The 17,974-nt window shown below is 41.0% G+C and overlaps 1 protein-coding gene across 1 annotated transcript in view; it reads right to left on the bottom strand.

Annotated features, from left to right (window-relative positions):
- The window catches only part of LOC140908917 (uncharacterized), a 58,401-nt gene extending 43,476 nt beyond the window's left edge, over nt 1-14,925 (bottom strand). The window contains exons 1-7 of the mRNA XM_073336991.1: nt 14,843-14,925; nt 14,442-14,543; nt 8,867-9,028; nt 6,245-6,354; nt 5,866-6,001; nt 5,557-5,760; nt 903-1,095 (exon numbers count right to left, since the gene is read on the bottom strand). Of these exons, the coding sequence (XP_073193092.1) occupies nt 903-1,095; nt 5,557-5,760; nt 5,866-6,001; nt 6,245-6,318 (607 nt within the window). The 5' untranslated portion in view covers nt 6,319-6,354; nt 8,867-9,028; nt 14,442-14,543; nt 14,843-14,925. The remainder of the gene's footprint in view (nt 1-902; nt 1,096-5,556; nt 5,761-5,865; nt 6,002-6,244; nt 6,355-8,866; nt 9,029-14,441; nt 14,544-14,842) is intronic.
- Between the last annotated feature and the right edge of the window lie 3,049 nt (nt 14,926-17,974).

Here is a 17,974-nt window from a genome sequence, read left to right as displayed (position 1 = left end):
ATCCTCCCCCCACATTAATGCTTGGCTTATGCCCTGAAGCAAGATGTAGGTACACCAGCCTACTAAAGCTTGCCAGGCTTATTGCTATCCAAATATGTGTAATTGATTTTATAAATGTGTGTGTTAGTTAAAGCTTTAAAAAAGTGTGTTGGAAGGTCATATAACATATCCCTCCACAATTAAAAATAATTCCTCTCCTGTATCATTAGAAAACTTTTCCTCTACATATTTGAATATAATATGCATGTGTGGCTGTTTATTCATGGTTTTCTAATCTTTCTTCCCTCTCTGTTTCCTTGATTGTTTCATCTCCTTCTCCCTCCTTCCATTTCCCCACAATCCAGTTTCTCTTTCAGCAGCAGTTTGTAACCCAGTCACTTTCAACTAATTTCCTATGGTAAAAAAACTAAATCTGCAATGTGAAATAATTAGCAGTTTAGTTTTTACCACAACAGAGAGAAGGTTAATAGTGGGTGGAGATGCATGAAGTCCCGACCTGCCTTTTGAGCAGCACTTTCAGAAGCAGCAGTAGTTTGAAAACTATGAACTTTTTCCTCCTCTAGCCCATCCCCGTCACCTTCAGTTGCATATTTTCACCCCACTCTCAGGCCACTTCAATAATCTTTCTTCCCTTATTAACTCTATTTAATATAACGAGGTCCCAGGTGTATCTTGTGGGCAGAGCACTGGAGTGGCATCAGCAATAAGTGACAATCATTCCAAGTGCTCGGACACTGTTGTGATGGATGTGGTATAAAAACCTACATAGAATGAGTAGGAAAGGATCCAGGTGTTCAATCGGAAAAATGGCTCTGCACAATGTCCATAGCCACACTTCAAAAAAGTCATCGCATAAATCCAGTTTGACTCCCTGCTTTTGAGCTATCAGCATTTGATCTTACTTTTATCTTGTTCAATGTACTGGCTTGCCACGAGCAGCAGCTGATTTTCGAGGTCCTTCAGGTCCTTTAAAGCTATATTGTATATGATGTAAGCCCCTCGCTGGTCCTGTGTGTGAATGTATCCATCTTGAGTGGTGTAAAAGTCATCATGATTTTCCACCTCGGAAAACTCCATGAACTGTGCACTGTGGACCTGTGCAATGGCAAATCCAAAGAGACATTGTGATACAAGCAATCAGTTTTACAAGACATGCAATGATGCAAACCAATATATCTAAGAGCAGGCCTGAGCCTGAAAGAGACAGTCTGCAACGTCACCAAACAGCAATAAAGTACAGCCAGAAATAAAAACTATACAAGAAAAGATATCACATTTCTGTGCTTCTACCTTATGAAAGCTATTTTGTTATATTGTGATAAGGGTTGTAAATGAGTTTCCATTATTAGCCTGATTTTGCCCTCACGCCCCAAAACCACACACAAAAAAAGTCATATAGGCCTCAAAATTGGTAGGTTAGCTCAAGATAGATTTTTTTTCTACAAATAATGAATCAGACAAGGGCTTCCTTAATTATAACACTCAAGCAGGTGTTCACAATTTTTTTCTAAAGTCTTCTATCTTTCTGCCACTTTGTAACAAAAAAGCAACAGAGAAGAAAAATAAAATTTAGTTTGTCAGACTCCTTTTCAACTATTGTTTTCCTTATCATCTTTTCCAATTCTGTAATATTGCTTGTCATGCATTTCTGTGTTATATAACATTTTGAAGGATTTGGGTAGAACCCCCAAGCATCCAAAAGGTTTCGCCATCGCCATTTGGGTTCTGAAATGGTGTATTAACTGATGTGTGTGTGCTGGATTTTACAACATTTATTTGCAGGTACTGAACCAATGGGATAGTTTAACATTTACCTATACCTTTTATTCCTCTAAAATCAACAGCATCTTTAAAAGAGTTGGTCCAGATTATCTACTCTGGCGCTGTGCCACTATTCAATACTGTTCAGTAACATCCCTGGCATGAGCTTCACATTGCAATTAATAGGAGTGGTGTGGCTTTCAAAGCAGTAGAAGCGAAACCAGAAAAAAAAGCACTTTTCTTCTAGAATAAAAGTGTCCATATGGGGAGTATGGTATGACAGTTAATTTCCCAGTGTAGACAAACCCTTGGCATACAGCCGCAGGGTGACCAGACAGCAAATGTGAACAATCAGGACGGGGGTGGAAGGTAATAGGAGCCTATATAAGAAAAAGACCCAAAAAATTGGGACTGTCCCTATAAAATCGGGACATCTGGTCACCCTATACAGCCGTGCCTTATTTTAATTTATTTTTTAAATCCAGCAGGGACATGATCTGTCTGGCTGTTTTGGCCCCTGCTGGAGACATCAGTGCCCTGATACCTCTGCTTAAGAAAAATCTGCTCCGGCCAGGCCACTAGTAAGATCTAGTCCTCCAGAGGCCTAGAAGGGCCAGAAGGTGACACGAACCAAGAGGGAGCCAGCAGGCCAGTTAAGAAAGCTTGTCTGCTTCTTGTAGTGCTGGGTGACTCTGGGAGACCGAAGGAACTCCCCAGAGTAAACCCAGACCCCCAGGGCCTTGTTGGGTCCTGGTCTTAAAGTGCTGAAGCCAAACACCTGCTTTTACATTTGTTTGTTTAAAGGCACAGGCCACCAGATTCTGAATCGGTAACTATTTATTGTAAACTGAGGCAGGGACCATCTGCAATGCCATGCCTTGACACAGGGGGTGCAACAGCAGTAAGGGAAACCTCTTACAAGAAGTTACTTTATTTACTTAATATCTTTTTGCAAGATCCTTATTCTTCATTTATATGCAAAGTCTGTTTTTACTTTTCTGTGTCTAATACACCATCCTAATTCGCACTGTCCAATATTATAGTGTAATATCTTAACACTGCCAGCCTTCCTCCTCTCTTTGGTTTTACTAAGATCCTCCTCTTGACCCTAGGAAATCAGTGATGTCAAACAAGTTTACCTCTCCCAAAATGCCTTCCAAAATTCCATTAGAAAGAGAGATGGGCAAAGCAGAATACTTGCCCTGGGCAAGGCATTAATTTTAATTATGGAAACCTCACCACACCAAATAAATCAATGCATTGCCCAATGCTCTTTAACTGTCTTAGTAGTAACAGAATGTTAACTGCAGAGATCTGTGCTGGACTAGAGAAATATTCATATTTCACTAGCCAGTAAATGCCCACAAAAACCTATGTTTAATTTAAATGTAGTATTAGATCAGTTTGTTAACATTCTTTTCTTCTTTCTGCTAAAAGTATGTGCTCTTTGTTCTTTACTTACATTTCTGAAGTGAGTATTAAGCTTCAGTGCTCTCAGAAGTGACAGGGTAGGGAATTTGTTAACATTTAAAAAATCCTTTATAGCAGAATCAAGATAAGCTTGATTTAGATAAGTAACTGAGAAAATATCACAGTGAGAAGCACAATACAAGGCAGAAGTTTTAAGTACCAGTAAATTCCTACATCAGTTGAGGGAAGACCCTGAAATTTTGCTTTTTCACCTTACCCCCTCAATTTTCAATTGGTCTTTGCTATTTGTTTCTCCAATTAGACCACAGTCTGGAAGTGGTCACCACAAAATATTATGAAATATGAGGACAATCCCACAAAATTGGAGAATCCACCCCCCCCCCCAAACAAACAAACCAGGGAGCATCTCTGCAATGTTTATGGTTTGGAGCCACATTTTAAATACACCTCAACCAGGCCTTCAACTTGATGCCCACAATTGTTTGTGGGTACAAATAAGGCTTTTAAAAATCCAGCTGTACATCTGTGCCTTCAGATCAGGTAGCTGTGTGTCTAGGAGGTGTTATTAGTGCCCACCATTATTTGTGCCTGTCATTTTCTCCTGTAGCTGCTCAGAGGCACTAAGACCACAAAATCCACATAGGATTACAAAATAAATGTTAACACCCTTCACATACTTCCCTCCTCAGTGCATCACTACACTTGACTCTGTCTACCTTGATTACAGCAGCCTCCAATGAGAAAATGCTGTTCCAAGCCAAATCCTAGGACTGAAGGAGGAGGGATGCAGCCCCGAAGGATTTTTAGTTTCACTTAGTATATTTCTTGAATGCCCTTGCATCCTGAAACTGAGTGTCATGCCTCTGATGCCTCCAGTCTCAACCAGCCTGAGGTTGGAATGTGAAATGATGGCCTTAAATCTGGGTTTCCTGCACAGCAGTGTGATGTATTAACTGTACACTGAATGCCCAGCTCATAGATTACAGTCTTATCAAAATGATATAGTCATAATACAAATTAGCTTGTCCAACTGGACTCCCATGTGGGGTGAGACGTATAAAACTTGGCACCATCAGCTTGCAAGTTACAGCATAATCAGTTAAAAAAGCAGAGCAGGCTTGAGGATCTGTCAATTAGTCTGCCAGGAAAGCAGTTGTATTATTATCATAAACTTCCTAAGAGACAGCCTTTGCAGTATATTAACAAATCATATTAGAAACTGTTGTTAGGGAAACACTGGAGGATGTGCTACCAATTGCATTGCCAGTTGAACTGTTGTTGGTTTAGTAAATAATATTTATCTTGGCTTCAGTTGATGTTCAGACTTATACATCAGTACCTTTGAATTATCCTGGGAAAGCACATCGATTATTTCACTATCACTCATAATTACACCCTCTCTCCCACCACCTCATCCTCAACGCCCTTACCCCACACACAGAGTATTTAGCCGTCACTTTCCAGATCACAGAGTGCTGGGAAAAATGTGGTCAGGCTTGTTCCTTACACCATCTTCCACATTTTGGGAGAGAAGTAGAGGGAAATAAAGAAACCTTATGCAAGTGAACTCATCATAACCCTGCTGTAAAGTAGTTCATCCAACTGGTACTATGAAGTATTTTTCAAGCAAAAAGGGAGCCGTTTCAGAAAGAGAGAGAGAATGCAGTATATACTCAGTATGTCCAGGGAACACACAATGGCATGCTATGGTACTGCACATGAATTTGTTATGGCTACCTTGCAGTAGTAAAGCCAGCAGCAAGTTTTGAAGCTCACCCTGAACAGGTTTCATAGTACAAACACATTGTTATAGATAAATAATATTATAATAGTGTTCTGTGCATTCCACATATTTTACACAGGGAAAAAGAATTATATGTCAAAATGCTTTAAAATCTTATTGAAATTATTTTTTTGTATACCTTCACCTCTAAAGCCAAGTGCCATAGTTACAACATTCCACCTACACAGACCTCAGAGGAAGATTTAAAAAAAAACCCAACCCTGTAACTAATACTTCTCGAGATTTCTAAAATGTTACTTAAAACACCTTTTTCCATACACTGTATTAAGGTCTGCTATCTCAGGGTCCCCAGGCTAGAACCAAATGCCTTACCAACTGTATATACCTCCCAGTTTTAGGCCATGATAGATCACAAGACAACAGGCCTTAAAGTTGTCAGGTAAAGAATCAAAGGAGGAGGATAAATGCAATTCAGATAGGATAAATTGCTGAGCTATCACAACAAAGTTTGCAATTGAGAGAGAAAAAGACTAAAAAAATCCCAAAGAGGAACATATTACATATTCCTATTTCAATCTACGTTTTGGATGACCTTTTTATAGAGTTATTGAATGGATCACCTTGAAGTCAGCTGATGTATAATGGACATAGTGGCGAGAACCAAGACCACCAGAAACATCAATGCCTCCTTTGACAGCATTTACCCAACAGGTATCTTCAGCACTGGGGACTAGATTACCAGCAAGCAGGGTGAGACCTGAGGTGCTGATTGTTAAAGTTCTCTCAACAGATCTGAAGTAGTTCAGGATTCCCAGGCAGACCCGCTGAAACAAAGGAGATACATAAACATACATTATGGTAGCTTAGGTAGGATTACACGGACTTTATGCCTTTGAAAAGTTAGCTCTGACATGGGCTTTTGTTTTTACCTGGAGGTCTCTGATTCTCAGGTGACGTAAGTAAAGGACGGACAAGTAGGCTCCTTTCCTCATGATAAGGTCCTTATTGTTAGCCTCTGTGCCCTCATCTAATCCCAGCAGCTGCAAGGTGGTTACGTAACTATACCTTTTTCCAGACAGAAGAAAATTAAGTCATTGTTCCTCAAACTGATTTCTAAAACCCATCTAAATTAAAGAGCCCTTTCATGTCCTGTCTAGAGTGAACTACTGCCTATTGAATTAACTGCCATGGAAACCTGCAGCATAGCACAACACAATACAGAAGAGAGGACTAATGTTTCTGGCAGAGTTTGAAGATGGGACAAGTGTAAGCATTTATTTTTCTTTACCAAGAAGAATATAGTTTTACCCTCTTTCTTTCTTCTTCCTGGAAGATCCTGGATTCTTGCTGAGACTGATAGTTTCCATACCCTTCTCATTCATAGCCACAGCAGGATTATTATCCTGTGTGTTTTGATCCTGTTTAAAAAAAAAAAAAACGGTTTTGAGAAGATGCTTACAGTTCTTGTTGTCAGCATTATACAAAGGCCTTATCATAAAAACCAGGATCCAGGGGTGGACCTGCAGAGAGCTCATTGCCAGACTGGGGACTAGCATGAGCTACAGCAAGGGAAAAATCAGCATGGACACAGAAGAAGATTGGAAGCAAGTAAATCCCTCAATTAAAAGGGTGACTGGAAACAATTTTAACTGATTTTTAGTAAATTTCAATTATTTGTATCTGAATTTCAAAAGGCCTAAAATCACAGATTTCCCATTCAAATCAAGAAGGGAGCCAACATTAGAATAAGCCTTAATTTATATTTAAATGAGGAATAACAAGGAGTCCGGTGGCACCTTAAAGACTAACAGATTTATTTGGGCATAAGCTTTCGTGGGTAAAAAAACACTTCTTCAGATGCATGGAGTGAAAATTACAGATGCAGGCATTATATACTGACACATGAAGAGAAGGGAGTTACCTCACAAGTGGAGAACCAGTGCTGACAGGGCCAATTCGATCAGGGTGGATGTAGTCCACTCCCAATAATTGAGGAGGAGGTATCAATTCCAGGAGAGGCAAAGCTACTTTGTAATGAGCCAGCCACTCCCAGTCCCTATTCAAGCTCACATTAGGGACTGGGAGTGGCTGGCTCATTACAAAAGCAGCTTTGCCTCTCCTGGAATTGACACCTCCTCATCTATTATTGGGAGTGGACTACATCCACCCTGATCGAATTGGCCCTGTCAGCACTGGTTCCCCACTTGTGAGGTAACCAGGGGTGAAAGTGAGCCGGTACGGGCCGGTACTGCGTACCGGTAAGAACCCGCACCGGCCCATACCCAGCCCACATTAAAGCGCTGCCACAGCAGCGCTTTAAGGATGGTCCTTTGCTGCTGCGGTGCTTTAATGTTGCTGTGCCCCCCCGTCGGTGGGGGGCGCAGCAACATTAAAGCGCTGCCATGGCAAAGGACCCTGCAGCGCTTTAATGTTCCTGCCCCTTTTGGCCCCCCTGACCGCCAACGGGTGGGGGGGGGCAAAGGGAGGAGCTGCCCTGGGGCCGGCGATTTAAAAGGGCCCAGGGGCTCCGGACACCGCTGCCGCTACGGCAGCAGCGGCGACCACAGCCCCAGGCCCCTTAAATCAACACAGGAGCCCTGGGCGGTGCGGGCCAGCCGGACTGGAAGGGCTAGCTGGGGGATGCTGACCCCCCAGCTCCACCCCTTCCATCCGAGGCCCCACCCCTTCTGGGGGCCGGAGCCGTCCCGTACCGGTAAGTGGCCTCAGTTACTTTCATCCCTGGAGGTAACTCCCTTCTCTTCATGTGTCATTATATAATGCCTGCATCTGTAATTTTCACTCCATGCATCTGAAGAAGTAGGGTTTTTACCCACGAAAGCTTATGCCCAAATAAATCTGTTAGTCTTTAAGGTGCCACCGGACTCCTTGTTGTTTTTGTGGATACAGACTAACACGGCTACCCCCTGATACTTAATGAGGAATCTAATTCTCTCTCATGTGGACCTCCTCTGAACCTACATGCAGGCATACAAATGAAGGATCAAACCCAGACTCCTAAGGAGACTATCATAATAGTAATTGGAACTATATCAGTCCCCCACTCCACCCCAGTTCAGGGCTGTAGATAATATCTTTGAAATACTTTGTAGTGATGTCTGTTTTTCTAGGCCCCTTCCACAATAAACTTTAAAAAAAATGTAAAAATTATTCAGGAAAGTAGCTAGTACTGCCCATCCATCACCACCTCCATCAAGGCCTGATTCTAATCTCGCTTTCTCTGGTGTCATCAGGAGTTACTCCCCTGAAGTCAATGGAGTTACACTGGTGTTAAAACTGGCATTTATTTCTTAAACCACCCACCCACGCACCCAGTGCTAGTTAGCATCAGAAATCTGTATTCTTTAGAAGACAACAGGACAGTGAAGAGATTATAATGAGGAATCCTTGTGGCACCTTCAAGACTAACACATTTATTTGGGCATAAGCTTTCGTGGGCTGAAACCCACTTCATCAGATGCATGGAGTGAAAAATACAGTAGGCAGGCATATATGTTACAGCACATGAAAAGATGGGAGTTGCCTTACCAAAGTGGGGGGTAAAGGCTACTGAGGCCAATTCAATCAAGGTGGAAGTGGCCTATTCCCAACAGTTGACAAGAGGGGGTGAATATCAACAAAGGGAAAATTACTTTTTGTAGTGACCCAGCCACTCCCAGTATTCATTTTCCAGAATCATTCAGTGCTGTATGAACAATCATATATAAACCCACCCCACAATCCTATGAGAAACAACATCCTAGGAGGGAGACCGAGTTTTGGAAGATAGGGAACTTCATGGTCTCCCTACAGAAGCTTTCAATGCAGAGGCTCTTCATCATCACTGATTAAATGAAGGTTTTCTAAAAAAGGAGTTACTAGTCCATACTCATAGTTACACAAGTTTCACCTGATCTTCCCCTTCAGAAATACCTGCTGAAGCTCTGAGTTGCTATAAATTCTCTCCCAGATTCGATCATAGTTATGCTGTCTTGAGCGGTGAGAAGTCACAAAACTTGATCGCACTGGACTTGGCTATAGCACTCCTATAGCATGCTCCTGGAGAACGTCAATCACTTGCTCCATGTCAGAAACCTTATTGCAATCACATCAAATATTCAAGAGTTAAGATTCACAAGGCAAAGCTAAAAGCAAGGCCATCTTTTTTTGAGGAGTTGGGATGAGTTCTAGGGAATTTAGCAAGGCAGCATAGCACCTCCATCCAATCTATTATATACCTGCAAATGATTGCTGCTTCTCTGCACAAGTAAATTGTCTGTTTCCCTCCCTCCCACCTCCCCAAAAGGCTGAAGATGTCAGATGAGACCTCCCCATAGCAGAAGACTACAAGAGAGCCACCTGATTTGGGAGAGAGAGATGCTTCATTTCCTCATGGAGGTGGATTGGTAGAGGGACAAGAGGACAGCCTCTTCCCCTCAGTGCCACCTCCCCTCCAACTTCCTATGCCACCTCTTTATTCCCTTTATTGACCCCCCTCGGTGTGACATACTATACCTTGGGGGAGTGTCTTGTAACCCCCATATTCCTCATCTATATATAACTGTGATATTGCACATAAAGCATGCCCTGTGAGGTATCAGGGAAAAGGCTGTCATCAGCTGAGAGTTACTGTTCTAGCAAAATATGTATATCTTTAGTGCATATGAAGTTATGCGAATTGTGTTGTATGGTTGTCACTAAAACCTGCTGTAAGTTGGGGAATCAGCCAGATGATAGCTCCCCAGAGACAACAGCAAGGAAAGTAACCAATGCCCGGGCGAGGTGTCAAACAACCATCAGCCGCCATTGTCCAGCAAGGGAGTTACAATTCAATGACTGACCTGCATGAGGCCACACTAGGGGAATTGCTCAACCTTGCCTGGGGACTCAGCAATGCCCACCAGACATGCCTGGACATTGTGTTCTCCAAGCACATGGGATTGAGGGTATAAAACAGAACATAGGGGGCCCATGCTTGGCCTTTTCTCCTGCCCCCACCTATGCTGCAAGCAATAAGAACATGGAGAAGACTTAAGACTCCAACAGAGAAGAATGGCCCAGGTTTCAAGGGTGAAATCTGTGTACTATGAACTGCAACATCCAGTGGGGTGAGAAAAACTGCTTAAATCTAGATGTTGCCCAGTCGAATAGGATTGAGAGTGTAGACTGCATGCTTATATTTTATTTTATTTTATTTTATTTTGGTAACTAACTGACTTTTTGCCTATCACTTATAATCACTTAAAAATATCTATCTTTTGTAGTTAATACATTTGTTTAACTGTTTATCTTTACCAGTGAGTTTGTATGAAGTGTATGGCAAAACTGCTCATGTTTGCAAAGGCGTATGTCCACTTTCCATTGATGAAGTGGTGAACCAATTAATAAATTTGTACTGCCCATCTTGAGCAAGACGGTATAGTCCTGAGGTACAGTGCTGGGTGGGACGTGGCTGGTGCCTTTCTCTGTGTGATTCATGAGTGGCTCTGAGTGCATTCATGCAATCTAGCTGGGTATGGGGCTCCACATGCGTCTGTGCTGAGTGATAACAGCACCTGGAGGGGCTTGCTGCTTGTCACTGGCAAGGCATTGTGAGAGACAGCTCAGGCTGGAGAGAGTTAAGGGGGTACAGCAGTCCCATGCTCTCCCCGGGGATCCCGTCACACTAGGTATTTCAGGCCCTGCCCTATCCCAAACTTGAACATTATTTCTGTAATTCCTCTTCTACCCACCAAAAAACAGTAATGCCATTTCTCCTCAGCAAGGCCAACAGGATTTTTTTTTTAAGTTTTGAGAAAAAGGCATTATTGAAAAATAAGATCCCCAAAAAGGATTAGGAGATTTTTCACAGTGTCAATGAGAAGACACTGTTTTTAGTCATCACTTCAAAATTCCTTTTTGGATTTATTTATTTTATCCAAACTTGCTGGAAAATTTCTACTCAGATACAAGATTTGGCATGTGTAATTTCAGGTGGATTTGTTTCTTTGGGGAATTTTTGGTGGGAGGAGAGGGGTTTGAAAATTGGGCCTACAATGAGACGCCTGTTTCAGTCTTACATATGGAGCAGCTACAGTCAGTGCATCATATACATCTTTTCTTCTATATCACATCTTTCCATTCCTTAAAGGGATCCATCAGAGTGAAATCTGGTCTTTTTAAAAAGTTTAAAAGTAGTGTTAAGTACAACCCTTGCCCTCAACTCACTGTCCATTTTGTGGCATTATAGTCATTTAATTAATAAATAAATACTAATAAAACCACCACCCCTATCACCTACCTCGCTATTACAGAGTGAGGTTCATCAGTAGATATTGAAGTGCTTTATAAAGAAGGTCAGTATCATTATCCCCATTTTAGAGATGGGGAAACTGAGGCCCACAGAAAAGTTACTTGCCCAAGGTCACCTAGCAGGCTAGTAGCAAAGCCAGGAACAGAATCCCCCAGTCCAATGCTCTATCCATGAGGCAGCACTGCCTCTCTATCTTCCTATTTATTCCTTTTTTTAAATCTCTCCCCTGTCATGGTGTGAAAAGACTCACACAAAATAGGAAACTGGCCAACTCTGCTCAGAGGCAGGGAAGCTGAATATACACCAAGTGCTGCCAAAAAGCATATATTAAACAAACTAAAAAAAAACAAAACCCTCTCTCTATTCTTGTCAGTAATTTTATGTGTTACAAGTAACGCTAGTAAATAAAAAAGGAGAGAGATAAATAAGCACTATTTTCAAGTTGATGGTGTCTCTGTAATAATCACTGTTAAGACTGTTGCAGCTCTCATAGGAAGGTTTCTGTTAATGTAGTGTTATACTTTAGGAGCAAACATAAGGCTATGGGGTCTAGGATATTTACAATAAATATTCTGCATAATTCTTTTGAATTAAGGTGCTGGAGGTCATGCTTTGGAAATTAAGGCATAATGATCATTAAATCAAACTTTCTTGTTAAAAATAAATGAACAAAATATAGGCACGGGGACTGAATCAAAAAGAAGCTTTAACAGAGACAAATTAAAAATCAAGCTCCACACAAAAGCACCATTTCTCATTCATTTCCCACATAAACCACAATTTTCTGTCATGCACATTATTTATTTAGTATAATCAATGAGTTCTTTGCCGGTCTCTTGTTCATACTACCCTAAAATACAGCAAAAAACTAAAAAAAAATTGGACGGTTTTACCTTTACTATCAAGTACTTTTTGTATTCCTATATTTTCCCCCTAGATTTATTTTAAACATTGGTAGAGACTGGGACCAAAAACACAAATAATAATAATAATGCCACCTCACCTATTTGGTAGTCATCAAAACCTGCTTACCAACTGCAGTTTTGGTCAGGCTATAAGGGATCTCTGGAGGTCATCTAGTGCAGTGGTTCTCAAAGCCAGTCCGCCGCTTGTTCAGGGAAAGCCCCTGGCGGGCCAGACCGGTTTGTTTACCTGCCACATCTGCAGGTTTGGCCGATCGGGGCTCCCACTGGCCGTGGTTCACTGCTCCAAGCCAATGGGGGCTGTGGGAAGGGCGGCCAGCAAGTCCCTTGGCCTGCGCCACTTCCTGCACCCCCCATTGGCCTGGAGCAGCGAACCGCGGCCAGTGGGAGCCGCGATCGGCTGAACCTGCGGACACAGCAGGTAAACAAACTGGTCCGGCCCGCCAGGGGCTTTCCCTGAACAAGCGGCGGGCCGGCTTTGAGAACCACTGATCTAGTGAATCCGCCCATGCTGAGGCAGGATTAAGTACACCCTGATACAGATATGTCTAACCAGTTCTTAAAAACCTCCAGAGATGGGAATTCCCCAGCCTCCCTAGGTAACCTATTGCAGTGCCTACCTATCCTTAGAGTTAGAATGATTTTCCTAATATCCAATCTAAATCTCCCTTGCTGCAAACTAAACATCTTGTCCTACTCTCAGTGGACAGAGAACAACTGATCACTGGCCTCTTTATATCAACTTTTTACATATTTGAAGGTTTAGGTCTGCCCTCAGCCTTATCTTCTCTAAACTATTGGTTTTCAACCTTTTTCACTTGTGGACTCCTAAAAATGTCAAATGGAGGTGCAGATACCCTTGGAAATCTTAGGTATTGTCTGCAGACCCCCAGGGGTCCATGGACCACAGATTGAAAACCACTGCTCTGGACTGAACATGCCCTGTTCTTTCACCCTTTCCTCATAGGTCAGGTTTTCTAAAACCCCTTATTTTTGTTGCTCTCTTCTGAACTCACTCCAGTTTGTTCACATCCTTCTTAAAGTATGGTGCCCAAAATGGGACACTGACCTCCAGCTGAGGCCTCACCAGTGTTGAGTAGGGCAGGACAATTACCTCCCAGGTCTTACACATGAGATTCTTGTTAATATGTCCCAGAAAGACATTTGCTTTTATTTGCAATGGCATCACATTGTTGGCGCTCATTCAATTTGTGATCCACTGGAACCCCCAGAGCCTTTCCTGCAGTACTGCTGCCTACCCAGTTATTCCCCATTTTGTAGCTCTGCATTTGATTTTTCCTTCCTAAGTGGGGTACGTTACACTTATCTTTATTGAAATTCATTTTTAATGAACTAGAATCATTTATTCCCTTGCTCCACTCCATAGAAGAGAGAATAATCTTCCCCATTCTTCTCCAGCTGGCAATCCCCACCCCCCTCACCTTTCATCTCCCCAAAACTATCAATGACATGCCAGATTTCCATATTGTCCAAGACTTACTGCAACAATTAGTGAAGTGTTACTCTATAAACTCATTAGAAACTATTGTGGCTACGGAATATCCATATCCAATCTCCAAACCTATAAACAACTACACTACAGGATGTTACAGCACAGCACTACAGCAGTGCCTTAATAATATGGTGATACTACAGTAAAGTCTCTCAAGAGGCTTCTGAAACAAGAGTCATGCAAGATTAATGCACATGTTCTGTATGAGTTTCTGGTTCACATAATATTTCTTTTCCATTTCCAAGATTACACTGGAAGCTGAACTGCTAAATGCTGTGAGAGATGCTATTCTCGTGGTATTTCAGGCCCTACCAGGATAATAAGTGCCAACAATTTCACTAAAGTGCCTGCTCTTGTGAGATTTCTAGATAAATTCTTCAGGCTTAATTCAGATCTAGTTTACAACAGTGTATGATAGGAGTAATGCCATTGACATCAACTGTAAAACTGCTGTATGCAAGATCAGAATCAGGACCAAGAGATGTAAATACCTGGAGTTTAACCTGAACTATGCTCTGGAAATTTTGAATGCTTAGTCAAGTAAGCTACCTGCATTCTGAATCTTTTGAAATTTTCCTAACCTTAATACTCACTGAAAACAGAAGAAAAAAAATCTGCATCAATTCAGTACTGGATCTTCAGTTTGTCTGAACTCTACAGTCTGAAATGTAAGCCTGACACAAGCTTTTTGCACAGGCAAGCTGTTTCTCCAGGGATTTAAAGTTCCCAAGAGCACTTAGTAAATAAATAGAATATATTTAAAATATCCTATTTACTTACCTCTAAAAACTTTGATTGAAGATGCAATAGTTCATCTACTTTTTTCCATTGCTTCAGTTTTGTCAAAAGCTTTTGCTGCCAGGGATCTTGTTTGGGCTTAATCTGGTTGACAGAAAAGCAAGGGAAAAATTTATAAATAGGACTTAAATGTCATATGTGGATAGAAGGCAATATACAATAAAGTATACGCATTACATTCATTTTCATTTACTTTTTTGCCTGGAGTGAAAAATCAGAAATAGACCCATTGTATATGACGGTAGTTAGACATGATTCTGGAATTTTTTTTTAAAAAGTGGTCATTTAAAAAGTAAATGGCTGGAAAGCGTCTTGCCATATTCTGAATTGTAATTACAACAGTTTACCAACAGAGCAAAAACGGAAAAATCACTTATTTCTACCTTTATAAAAGGAATCCAGTTGGCTCTCTTTTTCAAAACCATGCTAGGTCCTAAAATACCCCAGTTTTCTGACCCAGGCACCCCTGCATCATATACTGGAAAGGTTCTCATTGTCTGCTGTTTGCTGAAGACACTTCGAAATTTCCGGATAACCTGAAAGGCATATGGAGGAGGTTCTCAACAGGTTTCACAAAACAGGACAAGTTTCCAATATTAACCACTGAACAATCAACTACAGTATGTCCTAATCTCTTCCAGTTGGTCATATGAACTCACTGATAGGATCTATACCTGCCTATTGACACACAGTACAGGTATTCTACATTAACGCCCAATCCTGAAATCATTTCTGCACATGCTTAGTCTCAATGAGGTTCAAAGGGACCACTCGTGCTAAATTTTAAGCATGTACCTAAGTGGCTATTTTATTAGGGGCAATATACACTTTAGATAGAATTAATATTATGTACCTGCTCTACATCCTGGACATGTAAAGTAGTAAAATAGGGAAAATTGTTCTCAAACTGGTAATTTTCAACCTGCATGGATTTGGTAAAGTAACTCTTAATGACCTGTAAAAGCCAGATTCCTAGTGGTGATAACTAATGCCTGTAATACATACTAAAACTAAAAGGGAAAAAATTGAGAAATGAGCTTGTGTAAAAGGGCAGGAGGGTGACTGGGTAGAATAAAGCTGTGGAATCCTTCATTTTACTAAGAACAGTAATGTTAAAAACAACACTAGGATGTTTTAGGCTATTACTGTAGAATATGTTTATAAGGGAAGCTATACAGGCTTTTTACTGCTCTCTATATAAATGTACTTCCAATCAAGAACACAGAATTCACAACACTATTCCTGCAATGCAATACAACCTACAATACTTGTGTTCTCCTGCCAAACCTCATGAGCATGCTCATGAACATTTTGTAATGCTTTAGTTACCTCGGAAAAAAGCTCCATCTCATTAGCAGAGTTCTTGAGATTCTCCGTATCATAGCAGACACCAAAGTAAGAGAGCAGAAGATGGAGCTGAGGTTTCAGTTCTTCAGTTTCTGTTGTGTGTTGGGGCAGTGTGAATACATCATCCTTGCCGAGTGGTCCTACAAAAGGCCAGAATCAAACTAACAGCAGTTTGTAGCAGTTACTAGCAATAGCTGAGAAGCAGTGGGTTCTGGAACATGCTGCAGTCCTTTATTGGGGACTATACAGTACTACTGTTTTCTCACTTCTTTTGTATGTACAGATTAAATTAATTAAGATCCAGTGTTTAGTCTGATAGGGAACAACCACTGGATTCTAAATGGATATTTTTATTAAAACCTCCACCATCACCAAAGACAAAATACTAATAGCTATTCTCGATGCACAGGCCTACAATATAACGTGCTGTTGTTGCTGCTGCAGCAGTAGTCATCTGCCAGCACAGAAACAAACTTTACTGCTTGAATTTTAATGACATCATTGTCTGCTTGAAAGCCACGGTGCCAATAGCCTGCCAAATCAAATCTTCACAGTCTACAAGCAACTAAAGTGGATTTCTTTATAATATCTTTATAATAATCGCATGATTATTACCACTGTGAATAATACTGTTGTGATCGTGGTATGAGTTTTTCTTCAACAACATGCTTCCAGAAACAAGACCCGCTCTTCTCATGTCTGTATTACGGATGCGTGAACCAGCTTGAAATAACCCCCCTTCCTCCCAAATAAATCACCCATTTTTAGAATATTTTTGGGGAAGTAATGAAATGGTTAATTGTTTTTTCCCCTTATTCCTTTTTCCAGGAACCAGACCTGCCAAAGTCTTTTCAGCCAACCTAATTATCTGTGTTGCCTGCAAATTTTGTTACCTTACTTTTCTCCCCATTTTTCAGACGTATAGTAAGTATATTAAGACTGGTCCTAGGATGGAACTTCAGGATATCCTCTGCCAAACCTTTGCTATGCTGAAAATTAATTAATGACCATTAATTCTTATTTTGTTTGTCTGTAAGCCAGTTTCTAACCCTTGACAATTATTCACTTCTCATCAACAGCTATTTAGTTTCTTTAACAGCAGAAAGTCCAAATAAATATCAACTCCTTTATCCAGTATTTTGCAGACATACTCATTGAATTCTAATTGATATGTTACAATTCACTAAAGTTCAATCAGACTCATGGGGTTTCAGTGGAACTATATATAACCAAATACATTATCTCATTGCTTTGGCAGTAATGGACCATCTGTGTTCCCATTCTACACTTCACTTTGTCTTCGCTTTTAATGTTTTGTTTAATCATTTGTTGTTTAATCTATGTGGCTCAGATCTAGATAATAGATGGCTGAAGTCTGCAATGTTAATATAATACCGTACAAACATTAGATAACGAGTTATTGAAGTAAACACAAAAATAAGCTAAGCCACCTTTGAGTAGCTTTTTGTTACTATAAGGTCCCATTCCCCTGCAAAGTGAATACCACATGTACTCTAAAACATGCTGCATGGTATAAAATGATGATATTGTGGGGAAGGAAGGCAATCAGCAATATTTCCCAGGATAGCCCACAGTGATAAAACTAACAATACTCTAAAAATATTCTCAAAACCACTGGGTGATCCTTTGCCAACTCATTCTCTACTACAAACTCAAGCAATATGCTCTTCCCCTTCTTGCAGAAATGAGGAATAATTTGTACGAAGTCACAGAAGTGGACATGCCACTCTTGTGCCAGATTCACCAGAATTTTCAGGAAATATAGCCACTAGAATCATAGTAGCATCAATATCCCAGCAGATTTCAATGCATTTCCATTCACTCTGTTGGCATCCTAGCACTGTGCTGCTAATGACATTCCAAAATCAGTAACATGTGTGTGAACCCACTCTGACAGTGGTCACAGAGCAAGTGTTGAGAGACATGGTAACTTATGAGGCTCTTATGATCTATGTGTACATGGAAACATGAGGCTTGCAGTGGCTGGTCCTCCAACTTCTTCCCCCTTCTATCAAGCCATCAACCCCTTTCAGGGCATGTGCTCTGCCATCTTCATTATAGTGGATGGCAGCAGGGGACATTTCATACAACTGCATTTTATCTCTGCTCCAAATCTCATACCCTCCTCTATGTTAGAGCCCACGGAT

This window comes from Lepidochelys kempii, chromosome 3, assembly GCF_965140265.1.
Source record: "Lepidochelys kempii isolate rLepKem1 chromosome 3, rLepKem1.hap2, whole genome shotgun sequence".
Taxonomy (NCBI): domain Eukaryota; kingdom Metazoa; phylum Chordata; order Testudines; family Cheloniidae; genus Lepidochelys; species Lepidochelys kempii.
The sequence above is the reverse complement of the archived record's forward strand: the minus strand, read 5'-3'. Positions and strand labels throughout refer to the sequence as shown.